A 20713-nucleotide genomic window follows, 5' to 3' on the forward strand; every position below is an offset into this window, starting at 1 on the left:
TTTTGCTTTGGGATAAAAACTATCACTAGTTATCCTATCCATTGTAGTGGGCTCCATAAATTTTATGTACTCATACCATCTGTAGGAAAGTTTAGATCCAGAAGATTTGCCCATTTTTACTTTATTCAGTTGATCCTTGAAGTTCTTCATCTTCTTCTTTATGCATGACACAGTTGTATCATGCTGAGGAAATTCAACTTCCATGCTATTAAAAATATAATTTCTTTAATCTTATATATATATTTATGCCTTTGGCTAATTGATAAACCATTTAGCACTAATGTAGAATTTTTATGGTCTGGATGGCGTACAAATTGAGCTTTTCAACGCTCCGTTTTAAAAGCAATTAATGCATTTTAAATGGTGTTGTGCAAATTGGATTTTTTTACGGCAAGGTTTAAAAAAAAGCAATCTGGTTTGATTTTTTTATGCTTTTTTATTTCGCGCCAATATATATTTTTAATTTTATTTAGTGATTTTATATAATTATACATATTGTAATATATTAAAAATATTTAATAAACTTTTTTAAATTTTAAAATGGAAACAAATGCGAAATTGTAAGTTAATTATTTTACATTTATATAATTATTATATGTTATTTAGAGTGTGGGACGACATAGTGACAAAAAAATTCTGTGCCTTATTAGAGAGTCAAGAAATGGTCTGGAATCAGCAGCATCCAGACCATAAAAATTCTACATTAGTGCTAAATGGTTTATCATCCATTAGCCAAAGGTATAAATATATATATAAGATTAAAGAAATTATATTTTTAATAGCATGGAAGTTGAATTTCCTCAGCATGATACAACTGTGTCATGCATAAAGAAGAAAATGAAGAACTTCAAGGATCAACTGAATAAAGTAAAAATGGGCAAATCTTCTGGATCTAAACTTTCCTACAGATGGTATGAGTACATAAAATTTATGGAGCCCACTACAATGGATAGGATAACTAGTGATAGTTTTTATCCCAAAGCAAAAGCTAAGACACCTGCTTTAAAGGTAAATGTGGATGAAAAACTAGTTACTCTTTTGGAAGAAAGGCCACATGAGAGCGAATATAATATCTTTTTTTATCTATGAATTTAATATTATTTTAGATTGTATCTTCAATCAATGGCAGATGGCTTGGAAGGAATGAGCCAATCAAGCAAATGTTTTTTCAAATGTGTGACAACTAAATTGTATCACAATCTTATGACACTACCAAAAGATGACAATACAACAGAAACCCTGCAAAATGAAACAGCATTAGAATTATTTAGTCAAATTATATCATAATTTTTATTGTAAATATTTATATTTTTGTAATATTATTGTAAATATATATATTTATATATAAAATAAAGTAGTATTCAATATTAATAGTGTCCATTTTTCAAAAAAATATATAAATGAGCTAACTATCATTTGGCATTTTTATTAAAATATATAGTTTTTTAATAAGATAGGATATCAAATTATGAAAGAATGTGATTGAATTAACATTTATGAAAATCTAATAAATAAAAATATCAGGGATATCATGGTTGGGAGAATTGTAAATTTAAGATTAGTAAGTATATATATTATAAATTTTGAAACAATAATTAGAGATCTAAATTTGATGCCTTTCTAGGAATATATGCCAATGTTTATCACAAGCCCTTTGCAATTTTTTTTAACCATAGTTTAGGCAATATTATCTAGAAATTAATGTAAAAAGAATAATAGTGTATGATTTTTTAAGATATTGACTATTTATATAGAAAATATTTACTATGTTTTATTGAGCTAATTTTTTGACATCACCTTATGTGATTATAATAGAAAAATTATTCTATTTCTAGTATCCTGAAAGGTTGAAAAATATATAAATTAGCAAACTATTCAAAATTTATTAAGCATTTTTATTAATATATGTAGATTATAAATAAAAATATATTAAGATAAAATAAATATATAAATAATAATATAAAATCATTTATGAATTTAAAAAAATTTTGAATGAATTTCTGATATTCCTTGCTTCATTAGATGATGCATTATTGTCCCTAATAACAGACATAGGTCTTACATTCAAGTTCGTGATATCTGTAAATATATTTTTTAAAATAACAAAATATAGATTTATCCAATTTATATTAAATATTTTTTAAATACCTATCTGATCAACATCATCAGGTAAGCCCTCCAAGGATATGATAATGTTGTGTAAAATACATATACACTTAACTATTATTTCTGCATAATCAACACCAATTTCCATAGGTTTGTTAAGAGTATCGAATTTTTTAACAATCCCTCCAAAACTTCTCTCCACACTTACCCTTGCATGGGACAATCTAGCATTATATTTTATCTCCTCTAATGTCAGATTTTTTTTTGGAAAAGGTTTCATTAGATAATTGGATAATGGAAAGGCATTATCAGCTACCATAACATATGGCATCTCTTCATTTGTCCCTGGAAATGGCATAGGAGGTGGAAGGTCCAGTGTATGGTTAATAATTTCTATATATTAATTAATAGTAATTGAAAATTAATAACAGCAAATTATTATGTATAATAAAACCTCTATACAGAGAGCTATTTCTAAACACTCCACCATCACTTTGTTTCCCATAAGCTCCTACATCAATGTACAAAAACTTCCTATTATAGTCAATAAGTGCTAACAATACAATTGAAAATCTTTGCTTATAACAAAAATGTAGTGAGCCAGTATTTTTAGGGCATTTTATATTTATGTTTCCCATCCAAGGCCCCAAAACAATTTGGAAACCCTGAATGCATCATGAACTCTTGGGAAATCTAAATAAACAAAATATATAATATGTTATAAAGTATTTACTCTTTCCCAATCCTTTTTTGTAGGTTTGGGCATATGCTTCTCTGCAGCAGCTTCCCATATAGCCCTGCACACAGATTTCACAATATAGGCTATGCAGGATTTGGATATCCTTGCACTAAATGCCAACTGGGAGAAGGAAACTCCAGTTATAAGAAACCTTAAATATAAATAATTTTGTGTTAAATTACCATATTTTACCTTAAGGTCAGAAATAGACGATCCTCTGCATCTATTTGCTTGTTGAAATTCGTCACCTTAGGTTGTATATCGTCTTTTATGAGATTCAGAATATAGGAGAAAGTCGTTCTCCTCATCCTTGTACAATTGAAAAATTGGGATGGAGTAAGATCTGCTTTTATAGTAATATACTCTGAAAATAAATTTCTCTCCATAAATATTTTTGAGGTCTTCCTTCTTGTCTTCGTAGATTTCCTTCTCTTTAGTAAATATAAAGCAATTAGTTGCTTATCTTGTAAACTAAAAAATTCCATATTGTTTAATAAAAATGTTTTCAATTTTAAAATAAAGAAAAAACGTACTGCTTTCAATTTAAACACAGATGAGAAAATGCATTATTTGCTTTTAAAACGGAGCGTTGAAAAGCTCAATTTGTACGCACTATCATGAACAGATTTTAAAAATCGATCAGCTGTTAAGTTCGCGATCGTAATAGTGCCTCTATGAATTCAAGGTTATCCCATAAACATTTTATGTGAAAAATATATTAGATGGGTTCACTTGATTTGCGCCCTGTACATTCCGGGAGTAACGTTTGCCGACGTGGAACACCTTTCAGCTGTTACGCTTTTCGAATTGAATTACAAGAGATTTGGAGAAAGGGTGAATAATTAATGTTTATTTTTCAAGGCGTTTTATATGGCCAAGTCCGATAGGACCGTTAGTATATTTTTGATGAGGATGTTTACTGTGTTGGCCTTTCTAATTACTAGATGACCAACCAAGCCACAAAGAGACATTATAATAAAATTCCAAAGGATACGAACTGAGCCTCTTATAAATACTTATGAACCGGTTCATAATGGTTTTCAAAATTTTATTTACTTATTTTTGAATGATTAAGCCTATTTAAAAATATAAAATAATACAGGTTTCTTTTCAAATTTTTTGTGTTACAGGACTCTCTAAATTCGTTAGTATACAATGTTAATGTACAGTTTTTAAATTATTAAGGCATTTTTTTTTACTTCATCATCCATACCCCAGAAAGTTTTTTCTAAGAGTGATAGGCTTTATGAGTTGTATGTATCAATTGTATTATACCAAGAACCAATCTATCTTGGAGATTCATTCATTAAAAGTGTAGTGTCCTTTCTTCAGTTTACATTTCCAGTACTTTAGAGCCGATGGGGCTTAACACTTCAATTAATAAAAGTGTCGATTAGTTAATGCTCACGCATAGGGCCAAAGGGCAGCCTTTTATTTGGGATTACACTTTTATTGGCGCCATTGTCAAATCAAATGCTCCACCATGTCAATCTCCTGTCAATAGATTCTAAACAATGAATATGCTACTTCAGAGAAAATATATTTATTTTACCGTTTTGTTAGGTTACTACCTTAAGGAATTAGGAGAAAACAACCCATTTTTTTAAATGTGATAGGTTAAAATAAATTAACCAATCATTTATAGGCGTCACTAGAAATTCAGATTCAATAAAATTTGCATTCCTGCATTCAAAGGCCTCGATTTTAAAATGTATCTATAATATTTTAAGTTTAAAAATATATTGCGAGTTTTTAATATACTTTAGTTAATTCTGCTTAATATAGTAAAATTAAATTTTGGATATATATCATGTTATTATATTTATAATAATTATTGAACCTTCATACTTATTATATTATAAAAATTATATGTATTTTAAATTATAAATAAGGAATGCGCATATTGCGAAAATCGTCTGCTTTCTAAGACAGGGATATGCATAAAATGCGATGCGGGCATGTGTCGTACATTTTTCCACGTTACCTGGTAACAATAATATAATATATATAGTTTATAAAAATAACGATCCCAAACATGAACATTGTTATTTAATTATTAATAAATTTAATGGTAGACGAGTGAGTGAGAGCTATCAAATGAAGCGAGTAATTGGTAGTTCGATTCTTGTTGGGGCCCATTTTTCTTGAGCCTCTTTTTCATCAATTCTTGTTCTCCGGGGTTAGTAGTTAGTATATAGCGGATGCTGACCAGGACGTGATTTAGAGTGAAGTGGGACCCTTAAAAAATTTGTCATTCTTGTTTAGAAATTTTGTCCAAATTTATATATATTATATTTTTGTTTTGTCGCATCGCCGGGGTGGCCTAGTGGGTTATGATGTAGGCTTGGAATTGGAAGGTCCCAGGTTCGGTCCTGAAATATTACTTTATTTATTATAAAAAGAGTATAATATATTTTACTTTTACATATAATTTTTTTTAGCGTTGGTATAATTTTAAAAATTATTAAGAATGAAAATAATCGTTAAGGCAATAGCTTGATGGGAAATTTTATTTCTTTACTATTTTTTTTAACTTTGAATCTTTTATTGATCATGTTTTAATTTTGGGGCAATATATTCCAATCAATTCAGATGATTTCATAAAAGAAATTTTTGGGGTTTTGTATTTTAAAGTGTTTGAAAAAAAAATTAATATAAATTTGAATTGTGAATTTAAAGAGTATTCGAAAGTTTGTTGTAAAATTGTCGGAAATTTGGAGAAGCCATTTTCTGCACATATTGGATTACATTTCCCGAAAAAAAATTTAAAAAATAAATGCGTTCGATAAAAATTCAAAGTTTGAAAAAAGTAAAATAACAACATCGAACTTATCACCTTACCAAATAATATAAAATGGATATTAAGTCACGTGACATAACATGATTTTGAATATTTTTCTTGGGGTTATTTTTTCCAACGTTAATCAAAGTAGAAGGAAAAAAAAACAAAAATCATGAAAGAACGCCAATCATATTTTTTTTTTAAACTTATAAATGAATGACATATTTTTCGTGTTTTGATATTTTAAATTTTTGCCCAAGGGGAAGAAAATTAAAATTTATTAACAGATATTTCAAACACATTTGATTTCATAGATTACATATGATTGTGGCCTATAATATATTTTTTTTTAAAATATTTTATTAGCGCCCAAAGGGAGGGTCTCCTAATCGAGAATTATAATTCTAACAACCTCCTGAAGTCGCCAAATCTCTCGGGCAAAAATAACCGCGTCAAAACGCCAAATAATAATTTCCCGAATTCTGGTACCAATGCTCTGAGCCCGGAATCGGCCTATTTCGCTTTTTGCAAGGCTCATCACGGCGACAAAACGTCGATCAGGAAAAGGGCGCGGGAATTCGCGCTGGCGCGAAAAAGGCAGACCCTCATCAGATCCAAGTCGCTGAAAGGAGGAAACTATGCTGGAAGCCTTTTTTACAAAAGTTTATATTTCTTTACCGTTTCTTTTTTCTTCTTGATAGGTGGTCACTACAAATTTAATCATTGTTAATCAATTCATTAGATTTTTTTTGCATACAGATGCAGTGGTATCTTATAATATTCTCGCTTTACGACAGTTTAATTAATTTTAAAATGCTTTTTGAGTTTTACAAGACAAAATTAATTTATTTAATAATAATGTCTGGTTTATAGTTTTGTTAAATGGCTAACCCAATATTTTAGCCAAAAAAATATTACGCAAAGCCACATGTATGTTAATAACTGCCCAAAATCTTTCTGCCCATTTATGAGGAAAATCTTTGAGGGTTGCTTAATATTTTTTGGCCAATATATTGGGGCTAGGCATTAAACAACACTAGGATAGTTGACTTTAATAAAAAAAAAAATTTTTTAAATAAATTACCATTCTTAGAAGATTTAAACAACAACGATATAGAAAATATGCTAAAATGTGATGACGTGCCAGACGCCGAAGCAGTTCACAATCGTTTGAAGTTTGTTTTTATTTAATAAAAACTTCCAATTATTGATTAATTTTAATAAATAAACTAAATATTTTCCCCCATGACTTCTTTAAGATATGTCTCAAAAATAAATAAATACAAAAGTTCTTAAATTTCGCGATATTTTAAAGCCCGAACAAATATTTTTTTAAATTCAAATTTCAGGTCGATTTTAGCTGACATTTACGAATGTATGGCTAAAAGGGCACGATATGTTTTCAAATTTACATTTTCTCGTTTATTAATGGTTTGTCATACCAAAAAAATATAGATGTACCCTTCTCTTAATCATTTCCCATCTTTTTTCATCCCAGTTTGATGGACTTTCTGAGAGAACCAAGCGTTCTTCTACCACATAGGGCTAGGCCTTAATATCACGTAAATAAAACTAATCTTATTACTGATTTTGAGAATTTGTTCATTGAGGTAAATTCCGTAAAATTAAGGATAGATTAGAGTAGGGGTTATAATTCGGTTTTTAACACGCTCACAAATAAAATTTATAATTGACATTCGAGTCAAGAGAAACGGGTGGGTGGTCTTTGATGGAGTGGGCTATAGGTTGCATATTTTTTTATTTAAATGAGATAAGAAGGTAATGCATCATTTTGCAAGTTTAATTATATTTTTTTTATAAATAAAAAAAATAGCCAATAATGAACGAATAACTAATTCGACCAATCAAAATATTGCCAATCGATGGGTCAGCTGATATTGCCAGAAATCTGAACCATATTACAGAACCTAACCTGAACCGAGGTCTGCTTGTCGGTTAGAACCTTTTGATTTCATAACTGTTTTAGAGATTATTATTAATCGATTTAGATATCGTATATTGCTATTTGAACAACCCCAGTTACCTAAATTATCGTATAAAAAAGTGTTTCTCCTTCATAAAATTTATTATCCCTTTCTTTACAGGATAAACAAAAGAAATTTTTTATGGGGGTGGGTGGGGGGGGGAGAATCTGGAATAAATTTTTTTTAAGGAATAAGTTTCGACCGGTTTTTAAAACTCGAGCCTAATCTAATTATCTTTTTTACGAATCGAAACCATGGGTGGGGTCCATTTTTTTAAGAATACTTGATTGCAGACCTCGATAGTAGTTTGAAAACGGTCTTAATAAGATTTTAGCCAGAATAATACGTTGTAAATCCTGGAGGTTTTGCTCGTAGGTGGGCAAAAGGGGGGTATGGACCTCTATTCGCCAAATCTCGAGGCTTGCATAATACTATTTTGGACTAAAATATCGGGGCCATTTTATAACACTACTTAATAGTGCACAAAAATTGAGCCATTTTGCCGTAATTTTTTGACAAAATTCGAGGTTGCCTTTTTATTAATATCCGTCTGTTCGAAATTTTAAATAAGTTCTTTAAAAAAAAAGGATTTGTCCTCGAAAATTATATTATCGTCTGCCTTCTTATTTCTTTAAATTTTCTAAAATATTCCTCTTTTTTAGGATATTAAGTAAGTTATTTATATTACATTTGGGATAGGTTCTAAATCGCTAAAAATTGGGAACCTGGCTTATATCTCCTAGAAAATTTTTAGAGTAAATTTGAAATTAATATTAATTTCAAATTTACTTTTCTTTAAAAATTTTATAGGAGTAAGCCAGGTTCCCAATTTTTAGCGATTTAGAACGGGAACCTTACATTTTGTATATAATATTACAAAGCAAAAGGATAAAGAGAGTAATAAAAAAGCAAACCTATTTGCGTTTTTTTTAAAATGGTTGCTAAATTGAAATGCATTATTTGCCCTTACACGTTTGAAACGCTCAATTTATGCGCGGTATAATAGTTATAGAAAAAATAAAAATGATTACAATAAATTTTGCCCTATCTTTATAAAGGTTTTTTTTGTTTTACTTTGCCTTTTTTTTTAAAGTTATAAAATCTAATTTTTTTTAAAAAAAATTAATATAGACCCAAACCTAATATGTATTTTTAGGCTTTGACCCTAATATTAAATATATTTATTAACTTTAACGAAAAAAAAGTGAAATAGACTATTTTTAATGTAAAAATAGAATAGTGGTCTAAATTGTTATATTTTTAGAAAATGTGATGCTCAGGTACATAAAAAATTCCTTTACCTTTTCTGGGAATAAAAAAAACTTCAGATTTTTTTTAAAAAAAGTAATTATTTTTAAGAAAGGGATTCAAGATATACCTAATTGATACCAAATATAGGTCTCTATCAATTTGAATAATATTTATTTTAAACAATTTTTCCAGATTAGGAAGGACATAGCTTTAGCCCTCCATATCTTCGGAACTCATTGAGTTAGAGCTTAAAAAAAATCAAATAATTATCATGCAAAGTTTAATAGAATTTACTAAAATTTAACTTTTTAAAATTCTAAGAAATTAATAAAAATTTAGCTTTGAAAGTTTATAAAATTGTCAAATTTTTACGGGAAAAAAAAATTATAGTAAGTAACATTCATTAATATTTTTCAAATTATGATAAGACATGGGAAATATAAAAATAATTTGGTAGGAATTATACATGTACAAAACTTTTAAAAATTTTTATTTGGACAATGTTTCTTAATTTTACAAACTTAGGAAAATTTATAAATATATTTAGGTCATTGCCTTATAAAAAGATTTTTAATTTTTTTTTTCCTTATCAAAGAAAAAGGATTTTGAAGAAGTTAGCCATTTCCCGGAGTAGCTACGAACGCGAGAGGGTTAGGTTTGGCGCCCTCCTAGATAATTGGATACCCACGCCAGATTTGCGCGAGAATTATTCGCGCCATCTAACATCGGATCCTATTTTCGTAGATGCTCTTTTATCCAAGGCTAATGTGGCCGGTATCAGAATCGATGTATGTAGGATTTTATTTTTAATATATATTACTGTTCTATCTACTCAATTCATTCATTCCTAACGCCTCTTTATTTCTATCGAAATTCTTCAATATATATAAATATATCTTCCTTCTAACTACCACTGTCTCTTCTCTACCATTATATCTTCATATCTAAATGACATAATAATATCTAGACTGACAATGCATACGTTAAAAGTGTCCATCAATGAAAACAGCTTGAGACGCCATTTTGATTACCCATGTCATTATTAAAAATTTAAACGAGAGGTCAATTTATTCCTATGTCTGAAGCAAACTTTACTAAAGAATCGCCTTAATATCGAGATAACAAGGAAGCAAGTTATCGATTTAATAATATTTTTTGACATCTACACGTGTTACCAAAATGGCAGGTCCAGCTGATTTGCATTCAACGATTTCAAGTGCATTATTATGAATGCATCGTCAGTCTAGGTATCATTATATGTCATTTATCCAACCACCGAAACCATATAATTCCTCAAGAAAAATTGAATATTAGCCAAATATTTATCCGCCAATTTTAAAACCTCTTTTTAAATATATATATATATATCCCTAAAATAAAAATATTTTAAAAGTCATTGCTCGGCTTCGGAACTTTCCTTGATTACACTCAGGATAATAGTCGCCGAATTTCCGTGTGTGATGAAAATTTAAATTTCAACAATGATCCAAATGATCTCGATCCTCCCGTTATGAATTTAAATGACAGTAGACACAATTTACCAGTTCTTCCGGCCTTTTCCCACAAATTTATCACCTATTTTAAGGGTAAATAGCGGTCTTAATTAAGCCTTTGATAACTCGTATTATTAAATTTATTGCCACATCCCCAATTTTGGGTGCGATTTTACTGGAATAATTTTATGATAAATCACCTTAGTATATTTGAAATTTTTTTAAAATATTTCAAAAAAAAAAATTATATTAAGTGTTTTATAGTGTACCCGACTATTCTCATAAGGAGCGTTAATTTACACGCGATTCGCCTAAGGATTGCCAATAAGCACCATTATACCGGCGATTCGCCTTTAGACATTTCGCTTATAGCTTTTTCGCCTGAGAAGCGCTAGTGAATACCATCAAGTGCTAATGAGTGCCAAACTGTTAATTTATTAACCAAAGCGTTCATAGGCTCCAGTTTAAATAACCGGATATTCATTGGCGCTCTTTAGGCGAAATGTCTTAGACGACAAGGCTACCGACGAAATACCTTAGGGGAAACACACCCCACGATCATGTTTTTTTATATGTAACTTTCAAATCATATCTAAGAATTTAAATTCCCTATGTACAATCTAATATTATATATGAATCTATGTGTTAAAAATTGGGATCCATTGAAATCAACATATTGCCAGCTGATTGGGATTTTATAATTAAAGAGTAGAGGATTTTGTGATCAGCTGCTGCTATATATCATTTTTAATATTATAAAATTCTTTATACTTTTAAATTATCGACCGTAAATCAAAAGGCCCTACAGCTGACAAGAATTAGTCATATTTTCAAATTTTAAGTTGATTGGCAGTCTGTCTAGCGTTATTTTTATGTGGGATCCTGATTTGGGTTTATAAATTTTTTAATGCTCTTGTTGGGATTTTATGAGCACGCTATTACCAAAAAAATGGTGCTATACTTGCCCCGGTCCAAAAATACCCTGCTTTGAGTTGTTTTTCCTTAAAAAAATTGATCCATATTCCTAAAATGTGATCTCTGATTTGAAACGAAAAGTTTGTAAAAAAAATTTTAATCTTTATTGCGAGAAAAGATAAGAAAAAATATTATATTATTATTGTCTACTTTTTTTCTTCTTTTTAACCTCTCATTATTTTTTTTTGATAGGCGTAACTCAGCTGATTTTATTTTTGCCATTGATTATATCTCACGTTAACAAGAATTTTATTTATTTTTAAATCAGCGAGGGAGACGGAACTCGAAAAATGGATGGATCTTATTAAAACCAAAAATGACGAAATTCAAAAACTGAAAATGACAAGGGACAAGCTGATAAAAGCTTGCCAAATCGTAAATCACACCCCATTTTTTATTATACTTTAATCTCGAGAAATATTTACGTGGAACAGTCCCTATAATTTTTAAAAAACGTTATTACATCATGCAAATAGTGTTGGTAAACGGCTCATTTTTGAATTAGCGATTTTTAAAAAAAACCGCTAACTCGATATTTTTAAATTATTATGCAAGCCTTCAGATTTTGCTCATAGGTGGCACAAAGGTTTGAACATCTGTTAACGAAATCTCGAGGCTTAGGCGATAATTAGTGTTGTTAAACGACCTAACTTTAGACAGCTGTAAAAGAGCATAGACATGTTTTCAACCAAAAATATTCCAATTTAGAAGAACGATTTGCGACTATTTAAATTTTTTACAATTTTGAGCAAGAAGAATATTCGCGATCATATATTTATAAGTATTAAAAAAATTATATCTTTTTTGATAGTTATAAAAACTATTTTTTAAATGATAAATCACATTTTTTTTTAAGAAAAAAATTGACCAGTAACCCCAAAACGTAAACCGGTATTAACCGTAATTATTTACAAAACCTGAACCGTTAAAAAAGTGGTCATCCGAATCTGCCAAAATGCCTGTGAACCGCCATTGTATCAATTAGATATTTTTGTATATGGCTATTTTGCAGAGTTGTTAAAAGATACTTTTTAAATATATCTAGATACAGATACATCATCTAAAATAATATCTAGATACAGATATTTTAATCAAAAATCTATCTAGATACAGATAAGATACCACATTTTTATATCTAGATACTTGTATCTAGATCCTTTAACAACTCTGCTATTTTGAGAGTGCCAGCCTATTTCTCGACTATAAAATTTATACTTTCTCCTTTATAGACGATATAATTTTACAGAGGGATAATCTTAAAAAATTTTTTATTTGACTCTTTATTATTTAATTATTTTTTTGAAATGATTATGGAATATTTTTTTTAAAAAAAATGCGCCATTAGAATTCGAATAGCTTTTTATCCGAAAAGATTCTAACCGGGGTTTTTTTTAAAAAAATAAATTGATCCTATATTCCTTACGGTTCAGATCCCTTTAATTAACATATGGTAGATGTCAATCATTCTGAAATTTAGGATAATTATTTGAAAATACCCATATTAAACTTTATCCCAAATAGTCTAGTTGTGAGTTTAATATTCATTTTTTTTATTATACAGCCTCGATAATCAGCTGGGCTGATCCATACCCGGCCCACCTACCTAATATTATATTTTCTACTGGGCCTGGGATTTTGAAAATGTTTTTTAATTGGGCTTAAATCTAAAAAAAAAAATTTCATTCTTTATTATCATTGAATACAATAAATTAGATTGGATTAGGGCAAAATTTTTGAAACATATTAAGAACTTGAGCCGGGCCTGATCAAAAAATCAAAGTCCGTAAAGGTCTTTGACAACCATTTCGCTTGCCAAGCAGCGCATAATTTGCATGATGTTAATTATACAGCTATGCTATTGTTTTACGATGAATTGTCCATCGCTTTAGCGACATCACGGCATTTGGTGGTTCCTTTCTTAAACGCGGCCTACTCTTACGATTTTATATATTATTCGTATTTTTTTTCCCCATTCCATATTATTAATCCAAGCTTATATTTTTAAAATTTTTTAAAAAAAAAATCTTTTTAAAGGCTAAAGAATCCAAGAATCAATCCCATCTTTTCCTCCAATCTAATATCGATTCCATCAAAAATATCTGGAATTATCTGTGTCTCTTGAAAGGACATCATTCAGTAAATTCAGTTTCATTTTTCTAAATTTATCGAATATATATTTTTTTTATATAATTGACAAATAACGGATTTAACAGTTATAAAAAAATATCGGATTGGATCAGAGTGATTGATCAATACCATTTTTAGGAATAACGGTTATTGGCCAATCACGTTGAATAGGCCCATCTGATCCATTATAAAGAAAAATGGATAGAGGAATATTTATTTAGGATCTGCGATGTTAATATTAGATATTTTTTTTTTAATTAATAATAGCCTTTATGTTTATGTTTTTTTGGTATATTATATATACGGTTTATTCTATTCTCTATAGACATTTCCCCGATATTATTATTAACCATAAGATGGGGATTATAAGATTTGATGGCTATTAAATTCTTCGAAATGTTTCCTAATTTGTGTTAATGATGAGCGAAAAATTTGCAACCTGGGTAGTAGAATTGGATAGACATTATCTTGGACTTGATAAATAAACTTATTTCTGAAAACTGAACTTTGTTCAAATCTTAAAATATTTTGTTTTCTCGAAATAGATAATCTTTTCAAAGAATAATACATAATTTTTCTTTCAAAAACCCAGCCATCGCATACTTCTAACTCCAATTCCACTACCTTCCTATTGATATTGTTGGTGTCTTTTCTTTGGAATATGCCCATACCATTTCCACTATAATAAGAAATGTTGCAATCAGAGACTACGATCTAATAATCTAGTATTAAAAGTTTCATTTTCTGGTCCACTCTAAAAAAAATTTTACTGCCCCCTACTCCTTTGATTTGTATTATACGACCTGGATTTTCTTTTCTATTTTTAAATAATGAATATGAATCGATTATTTTTTTTTACAAAATCAGTATACATTGCCCAAGCGGTTTCAATTGCTAACTTCAACTATAGACCCATCGAATAATAAAATGAATACCGACGAAAGAAGTGTCGCAAATAAGATAACTCAAAAATCTAAAAACGTCGGTATACGATCAAAAAAAGGCGTAACAATGCACAAGTTATACTTTTTTTTAAAATTAACATTGATGCTTTTCTTCGTAGACAAATTTTTATACCAGGTGCAAAAACCATGGACTGTTCGAAACTTGCACGTAACCATGATAATGATTTTTAAATTTACTACCAGAGGCGATTCGTTACTTAAAAGGGTCCGTACATAGGAGTGTCAGCTTTTAGCGCCATTTTTTGTGGTTTGTGTGTCGGCTAATTGTCTTATTTATACTATCATATGAAATATTAATGAATGAATTGCCATTCTAGTAGTATAATACACATCATAGAACCATGCCGAATTTTTTTTAAACTGAGATTAATTCCTCGTTGGTCACGGTTTGGAACAAGTCTTAATTTTTTTTTATAAAAAATTTTAGCAGTTAATTTATTGTTATTCATTCGTTAAGGCCAAAAATGTAAAAATATTTTTGAACCCATTTTAAAACTTATTCGTGTTGTAGATTAAAATCTTAAACCATTAGAAAATATGAATGTAACATAAAGCAAAATTATGAGCTCAATAATCTAATAATACTAAAGCTGCCAATGTTGCTTATAACTAACTATAGCAGGATCTCAAATATAATACAATGTTAGCTTTCCCATGGGTACTCAAATCATGATTTAAGCGTAATTTTTTATTAAAATAAGTTATTAAATAGATAAATGTATTTAATATTCTTTATTTAAACAAAGAAATGCTTTCTTTTGATGAAAGAAAATCTGTATAAAATTCTTTAAAGTTAAAGGCCAATAAGCTTAAAATTTAAAAAATCTCTTTTATATCCCTGGATATTCATAATCTCCAAGCCATTATTAATGAAGTCGAATGATTTTAGCAAGCATTTTTGAGCTGTTAAAAGGAAATATCATTGTTGAGGTTGCTGTAGGTCTTTCAGGATGAGACAATGCAATAATCTCGAATGATATTATGAGGTGATGTTTGTAGATGTTACTTATAATAAAGTGAATAATTATGGAATGACCTCTATTCATTTCCTTGGTTGTTGATGGGAATGGTCCAAATAGTATCACTTTGGCTTGTACAAAGAAGCTGTAAATGTGCGATTTTATATAATTTACATAATAATCCGAACCGATATTTTTTGGTTCGGATCACTGAAATATTGCCCCGATCTGATAAAAAAATTATCGGTACATCCCTAGTTATAAGTATGATAAAGAAAAATTATTACTTTAAAAGATATTTGGAATGGTATCTCAATTTGGGAAAGCTAATGTTATATATTTGAGTAATAAATTATTAATTTATAATTAATTATATTTTTTAACTAAATATCACGGGCGTTAGTGGTAGTCTATTTAAATTATCCGATATATAGGTGTTGTGTATGCCACATTTGCGATGAGACCATATCCGAGAGTTTGATCGAATGCGATACCTGTCAGAAACTTTATCACATGACGTGCCACGACCCGCCACTGAAAAAAAAACCTCTCAAATCCAAATTTTACACCTGGTTAGTTTTTTTCTAAGGAATTTTCTTTTTCTCCTACATTAATCGCGTTTTAATTTATACTTAGATTAACATTATTTAAATTTCGAAATTATGAACAAAAATCGTATAACCAGACTTATAATATGTTTTTTAAAGCAAAATCAAAAAGACTCCTCCATACTTTATTTGCACTACTTTAAATAATCATTATAAACCCTTTTTAACCAGATGCTTAGAACTCTGGTCAAAGAACTCGTTTTAATTGGGCCTATCTTAAAAACGAATTAGATAATTTACTATACCGAGCCCAATTTTTAAGGGCTAAAAGGGTTTATCTTATTGTTACTTCTTTCTTTATATGACACGTGATTTTTTTACAGCAAATTAGTTCTAACTGAGAGAATTCTTTGACGAGCGGATTGACGTACCGTAAATCACGTCACCCATCAAATTTGACTGGTTATCAGTAGTAAAAGACGAATGATTACATTTTGTTCTTATTAAATTTTAAATTAACCAAATTATTGTTTATTCATTTTCGAACCAAATAAATAAATTTATTTATTGATTCGTATTTTGAATAGGCCTAGTTCCGATTAATTTTAAACCAAAAAGAATAAATATATCATTTAAGGACTTTGACCTTATAAATTAATCAACTCTTTTTTTTACTATTAATTAAAAGGGTTTGTATTCGATGCAATCAAGGTACCCAATTAATATAAATTGTAAAACCAACAAATTTATTAAGTTAATCAAATTACGAAAACTTCTATTAACAAGAATAAAAACTAACTAATTTATAAAAAAAATTCCATTTCCTTTTATATCGCTTTACATTTACATACAAAAAAACAATTTATTTCTTTAAACACAAAAATAATAATCACTTTATGCATTTGAGTATTGAACTAATCGTTTTCTTTCCTCAATTTAAAACATTCACATAAATATTCAAATTTTCCTTTTAGTCACTACTTCCAACAGGGTTGAGCACCATTGTAGAAGATAAATAAAAACATAATTAAAAAAAAGATAATATGTTGGAATAATGAAGATTGAAACAAAATGTAATAACATAATTTATGGTTTCCTTATTTTATCTCCATTAAATATAAAATAATGAATTATAAAAGTAAAATACATTAAATTAACATTATAAAAAGATTATAGTAATAAAAAAAAATAATTAAAAAAGAATTCTTTCCAAAAACTGAAAGCGAATTTTTTATCCATAAAATTTAAAATTTACAACTTCGAAATATCCTTCATTTACATAGTCTATAATATGAAATTAAATAAATACCGTAATAATTCTTCTAATTTGAATAAGACAGTTTTTTTGTTCAAAATTATTGATCTGAATATTACAATAATTTTATTCTCAAAATATCCCCTTTTAGATTTAAGCCATTGGATATTTTTTTTTATATAGTTACACATCTTCGACGATATCGATAATATTATTTGATTGGCTGTTGGGGATAATTTTGTTTTTTCGAAATAATATTTCAAACTTGTAAATCACCATTATTTAATTTTTTTTTAAAACGCGAAGATAGAGGACTCAGTGTGCGTGAAGATAACGTTTTATATATTTTTTCCGTCATATAAGGGACACGCACAATTTGTTTTGTATCCTTGATTAAATCTTAATAAACTATTATTATACTTTCGCGTTCCCATTTTCTTCCGCGCTCGCAAATGTTATAGGCAATGTTCCCAATGCGTCGAAAACGTTTCGCTTACCATAGATTCCTCCCAACTAAACAATACGGAAAGTTGTAACGATAATAAAGATGAAACGTTTGAAAACGACGCCGAAAATAATGACGGTCCAACGAGCAACGTTAAAAATAGGAACCGTAAAAGACCCCAACGCTTTTCGCATTCTATTTCTTCCGATAACAATGACGGAAGTCCCTTGACTGGAAAAGGCGGCGAAAAAAACGTCAAAAGTTTTATGAACAAAATAATAATTATTTTATAACCACCCTAGATCATATTAAAACGATGGACTTAAAGAAGAAAAAAATTTTTTGCGGGTTATTTTTATCACATTTAGGGGGGGGGGGGATAATAAAATTTTTTAAGAAATATTATTGTTTTTTAAAAATAATCAAGCATTAATTTATGTTGTCACACCATCAGGTCTTAAATCATCTACTTGAGATAAATTTGATGGTTCAAGATTGTTTTTAATGTGTGCAGCTGTTAGGCTTTTATTTATTATATGGTTTACAGCTGAGTGTTGATTTATTAATCACATGTGGGAAATTCTGTGGTTAATTTTATATATTACTCAAAAAATTTTGATTACTTGTAAATTTTTATAGTATGTAACACATTTCCATAATGTGAAACATTCTTATATAGTTAAATAACTTTCCATAATTATTGTAAAAAACATTTTGATTTTGATATAATTTTTTTTAAAAAAATTTTTAATAAAAAACGAACGTCAAATTTATAAATCGAATATAATTTTTTAATGTTTTGGTCTAAAATTTTCTTAGGCGTCAAGAAAGGTGTCAGAAAATTTGAAGGATTAATATGGCAGTAAATTATCGAATCAGGAACTCAGAATTCCTGCATAAGTATTAGTGATCTGCATCGGGCCTAATTTTTCAAGCCCGGCCCGGTCCGAAATTTTTTTAAAAAGATTTACCGACCCGCTATCTTGCCCGAATTTATTTAAATATAGAAAATAATTTTTAAAAATTACTCAAAATAAAAGACATATGTTATATGTTGTCTAGTTTCTATAAATGAAATCAAATATTTTTATTTTACATAAAAAATTTAGATATATTTAAAAAAAATTTCTAGACCCAACCCTACCCGGCCCTTTTTTAAAAAATATTAGGCCCGAATCCGATTTATTTAAAAAAAAATTAGGTCTGAGCACGGTTCGACGGGTACTATATAATATTGTGATCTTAATATAACTAAAATTTATGATAGAAATAAATATACTATAATTATAATATATTTGATACTAGTGTCGTTAAACAGCCCAATTAAGATTTTGGCAAAAAGAGGTCATCTATGAGCTAAATCTTCGGGCTTGCTGTGTATTATTTTGGTTAAAATTTTATCGGGCCGTTTAACTGCAAAGCATTTGGGGGAAGGAAGCTCGCTTTTTTTTTAATGTTCACCAATATCTTCACTTTTTTGATCTTTCACTAGAGCAAGGACTTTGAAGATTTTTTAAATTTTAAGTAATAAGATTCTCTAGCCATAGCAAATATTACGCAAGCCACGAAATTTCGTTAAGAGATATCCAAATTCATAAGTAAAATCATAATGGGGTGGGAAAGTGAAAAATCTCTCCTCATTTCGTAAATATCATTTTTAAAGTAATAAAAAAAATTCTCCTTACACCCTCTTTCACCTTCCCCTCGTATATAACATTCGCTATAAATAAGAATTTGAAAGTAAAATAAATAATAGTTTAATCATTTTTTTATATCAACAAAAAAGTGAATATCCAAAAATTATTTTAATAAGAGAACCTGCCCAAATAAGATTTATGGCAGGAAATATCACTTTGTAGTGCCCTCTATAGGATGGAGATACACCTATGTCCAAACCTGTCATCTATGAGTAAAATCTCCAGGCTTGCGTTATTTTTTTTTTGGCTAAAATATTAGGTTAACCCTTTTAAAAAATTCGACGATAAGTCATTTTGATTATTATTTACAATATTTATATCATAAATCTCTTCTTTTTTTTAGAAAAATCCCATTCTAAAAAAAGAAAATTGGTCATCAATATTAAACCCTCATGTGAACAGCTCAAGAGTGAATTCCCTTCGCCCCAGGTCCCAGATTCACAACCGGTTTGAAAAAAAGGACTTCTTTAGAACAAAATTTTTGACATGTAAAAATAATTTCGAAAATATTTTTTTATGATAAAAAGTGCTTGTATAAATTGATTTTTTTTTATTATCTTCTATTCAAATTTTTACCATTTAATAAATACATTTATAATTATTACAGTAAAGCTTTTAAGTTTCATATTTGATGTATTTTATCGATATTTTAATATGTTGTGATGTATGTTATAGATATTTTAATATATATGTTATGTAAATTTTCATTTATAAACATTAAACTGATTTATCGTCCGTTTTAGATGTAAAAAATAAAGTATCTCTTTTTTGTTTATATATAATAAGATAAATATCCCCAAAAAATTTGACATAAATTTTTTCAATTGGGTGTTCCGCTTACTCATTCCTAAAGGATAGAATTTCTTTTACAATGTTGGTACCACTTACTTATTCCTAGAAAAAACAAAAATACGACTTTTTTTTTAAGTTGCATTTGCTAAGAAAAAAAATGAATTATTATTTGGGGAAAATTTCGGCCCTTTTATACGATAAAATAAGTAAATAATATTGATAAATAATTCTTCAAAATAAATAGTCTTACAAATAATATAATCAAAATTCAAATTCATTCAACATTGTTACAAATCTAAATTATTGAGCATATAAATAACCCCCCGATTACAACATAAATAAAATTCAATTGATTGTGAACATAGAGCCATTTATTAATATAATGACATAATTAAAATGACTAATTTTCATAATCGCGCACGTCTTGTTAGTCTGGTCATAGGTCTAACGAGGAGCAAGGGGAAATCCCTCCTCTTCCGAAATTTGTCAGTATCCATAAATATCATTTTAAGCTCATATAAATAAAATACACCCGAGGTGAAAAAACAAAATAATTTTTATAAAAATCGAATGTAGCCGAAGACCTACAATAAC

The 20713-nt window shown here is 28.5% G+C and overlaps 2 protein-coding genes across 3 annotated transcripts in view; one reads left to right on the forward strand and one right to left on the reverse strand.

Moving 5' to 3' along the window:
• LOC135925486 (PHD finger protein 14-like) overlaps positions 1 to 20062 on the forward strand; it is a 39856-nt gene extending 19794 nt beyond the window's left edge. For both annotated transcript variants that reach the window (XM_065460837.1, XM_065460838.1), the window contains 12 exons: positions 3568 to 3679; positions 4738 to 4832; positions 5994 to 6289; positions 6721 to 6802; positions 9459 to 9651; positions 10257 to 10449; positions 11600 to 11706; positions 13366 to 13467; positions 14326 to 14477; positions 15817 to 15954; positions 17647 to 17891; positions 19671 to 20062. In XM_065460837.1, the coding sequence (XP_065316909.1) occupies positions 3568 to 3679; positions 4738 to 4832; positions 5994 to 6289; positions 6721 to 6802; positions 9459 to 9651; positions 10257 to 10449; positions 11600 to 11706; positions 13366 to 13467; positions 14326 to 14477; positions 15817 to 15954; positions 17647 to 17891; positions 19671 to 19780 (1825 nt within the window). In that variant the 3' untranslated portion in view covers positions 19781 to 20062. The remainder of the gene's footprint in view (positions 1 to 3567; positions 3680 to 4737; positions 4833 to 5993; positions 6290 to 6720; positions 6803 to 9458; positions 9652 to 10256; positions 10450 to 11599; positions 11707 to 13365; positions 13468 to 14325; positions 14478 to 15816; positions 15955 to 17646; positions 17892 to 19670) is intronic.
• LOC135925422 (uncharacterized) lies at positions 1970 to 3319 on the reverse strand. Its single transcript, XM_065460726.1, has 5 exons — positions 3038 to 3319; positions 2840 to 2996; positions 2561 to 2799; positions 2149 to 2499; positions 1970 to 2079 (listed from the first exon to the last, which is right to left on the reverse strand). Exons 3-5 carry the CDS (start codon positions 2742 to 2744, stop codon positions 1970 to 1972), a joined length of 645 nt encoding a protein of 214 aa, XP_065316798.1. The 5' UTR covers positions 2745 to 2799; positions 2840 to 2996; positions 3038 to 3319.
• Positions 20063 to 20713: the final 651 nt, after the last annotated feature.

This window comes from Gordionus sp. m RMFG-2023, chromosome 2 (assembly GCF_954871325.1).
Source record: "Gordionus sp. m RMFG-2023 chromosome 2, tfGorSpeb1-WG-v2, whole genome shotgun sequence".
Taxonomy (NCBI): domain Eukaryota; kingdom Metazoa; phylum Nematomorpha; class Gordioida; order Chordodea; family Parachordodidae; genus Gordionus; species Gordionus sp. m RMFG-2023.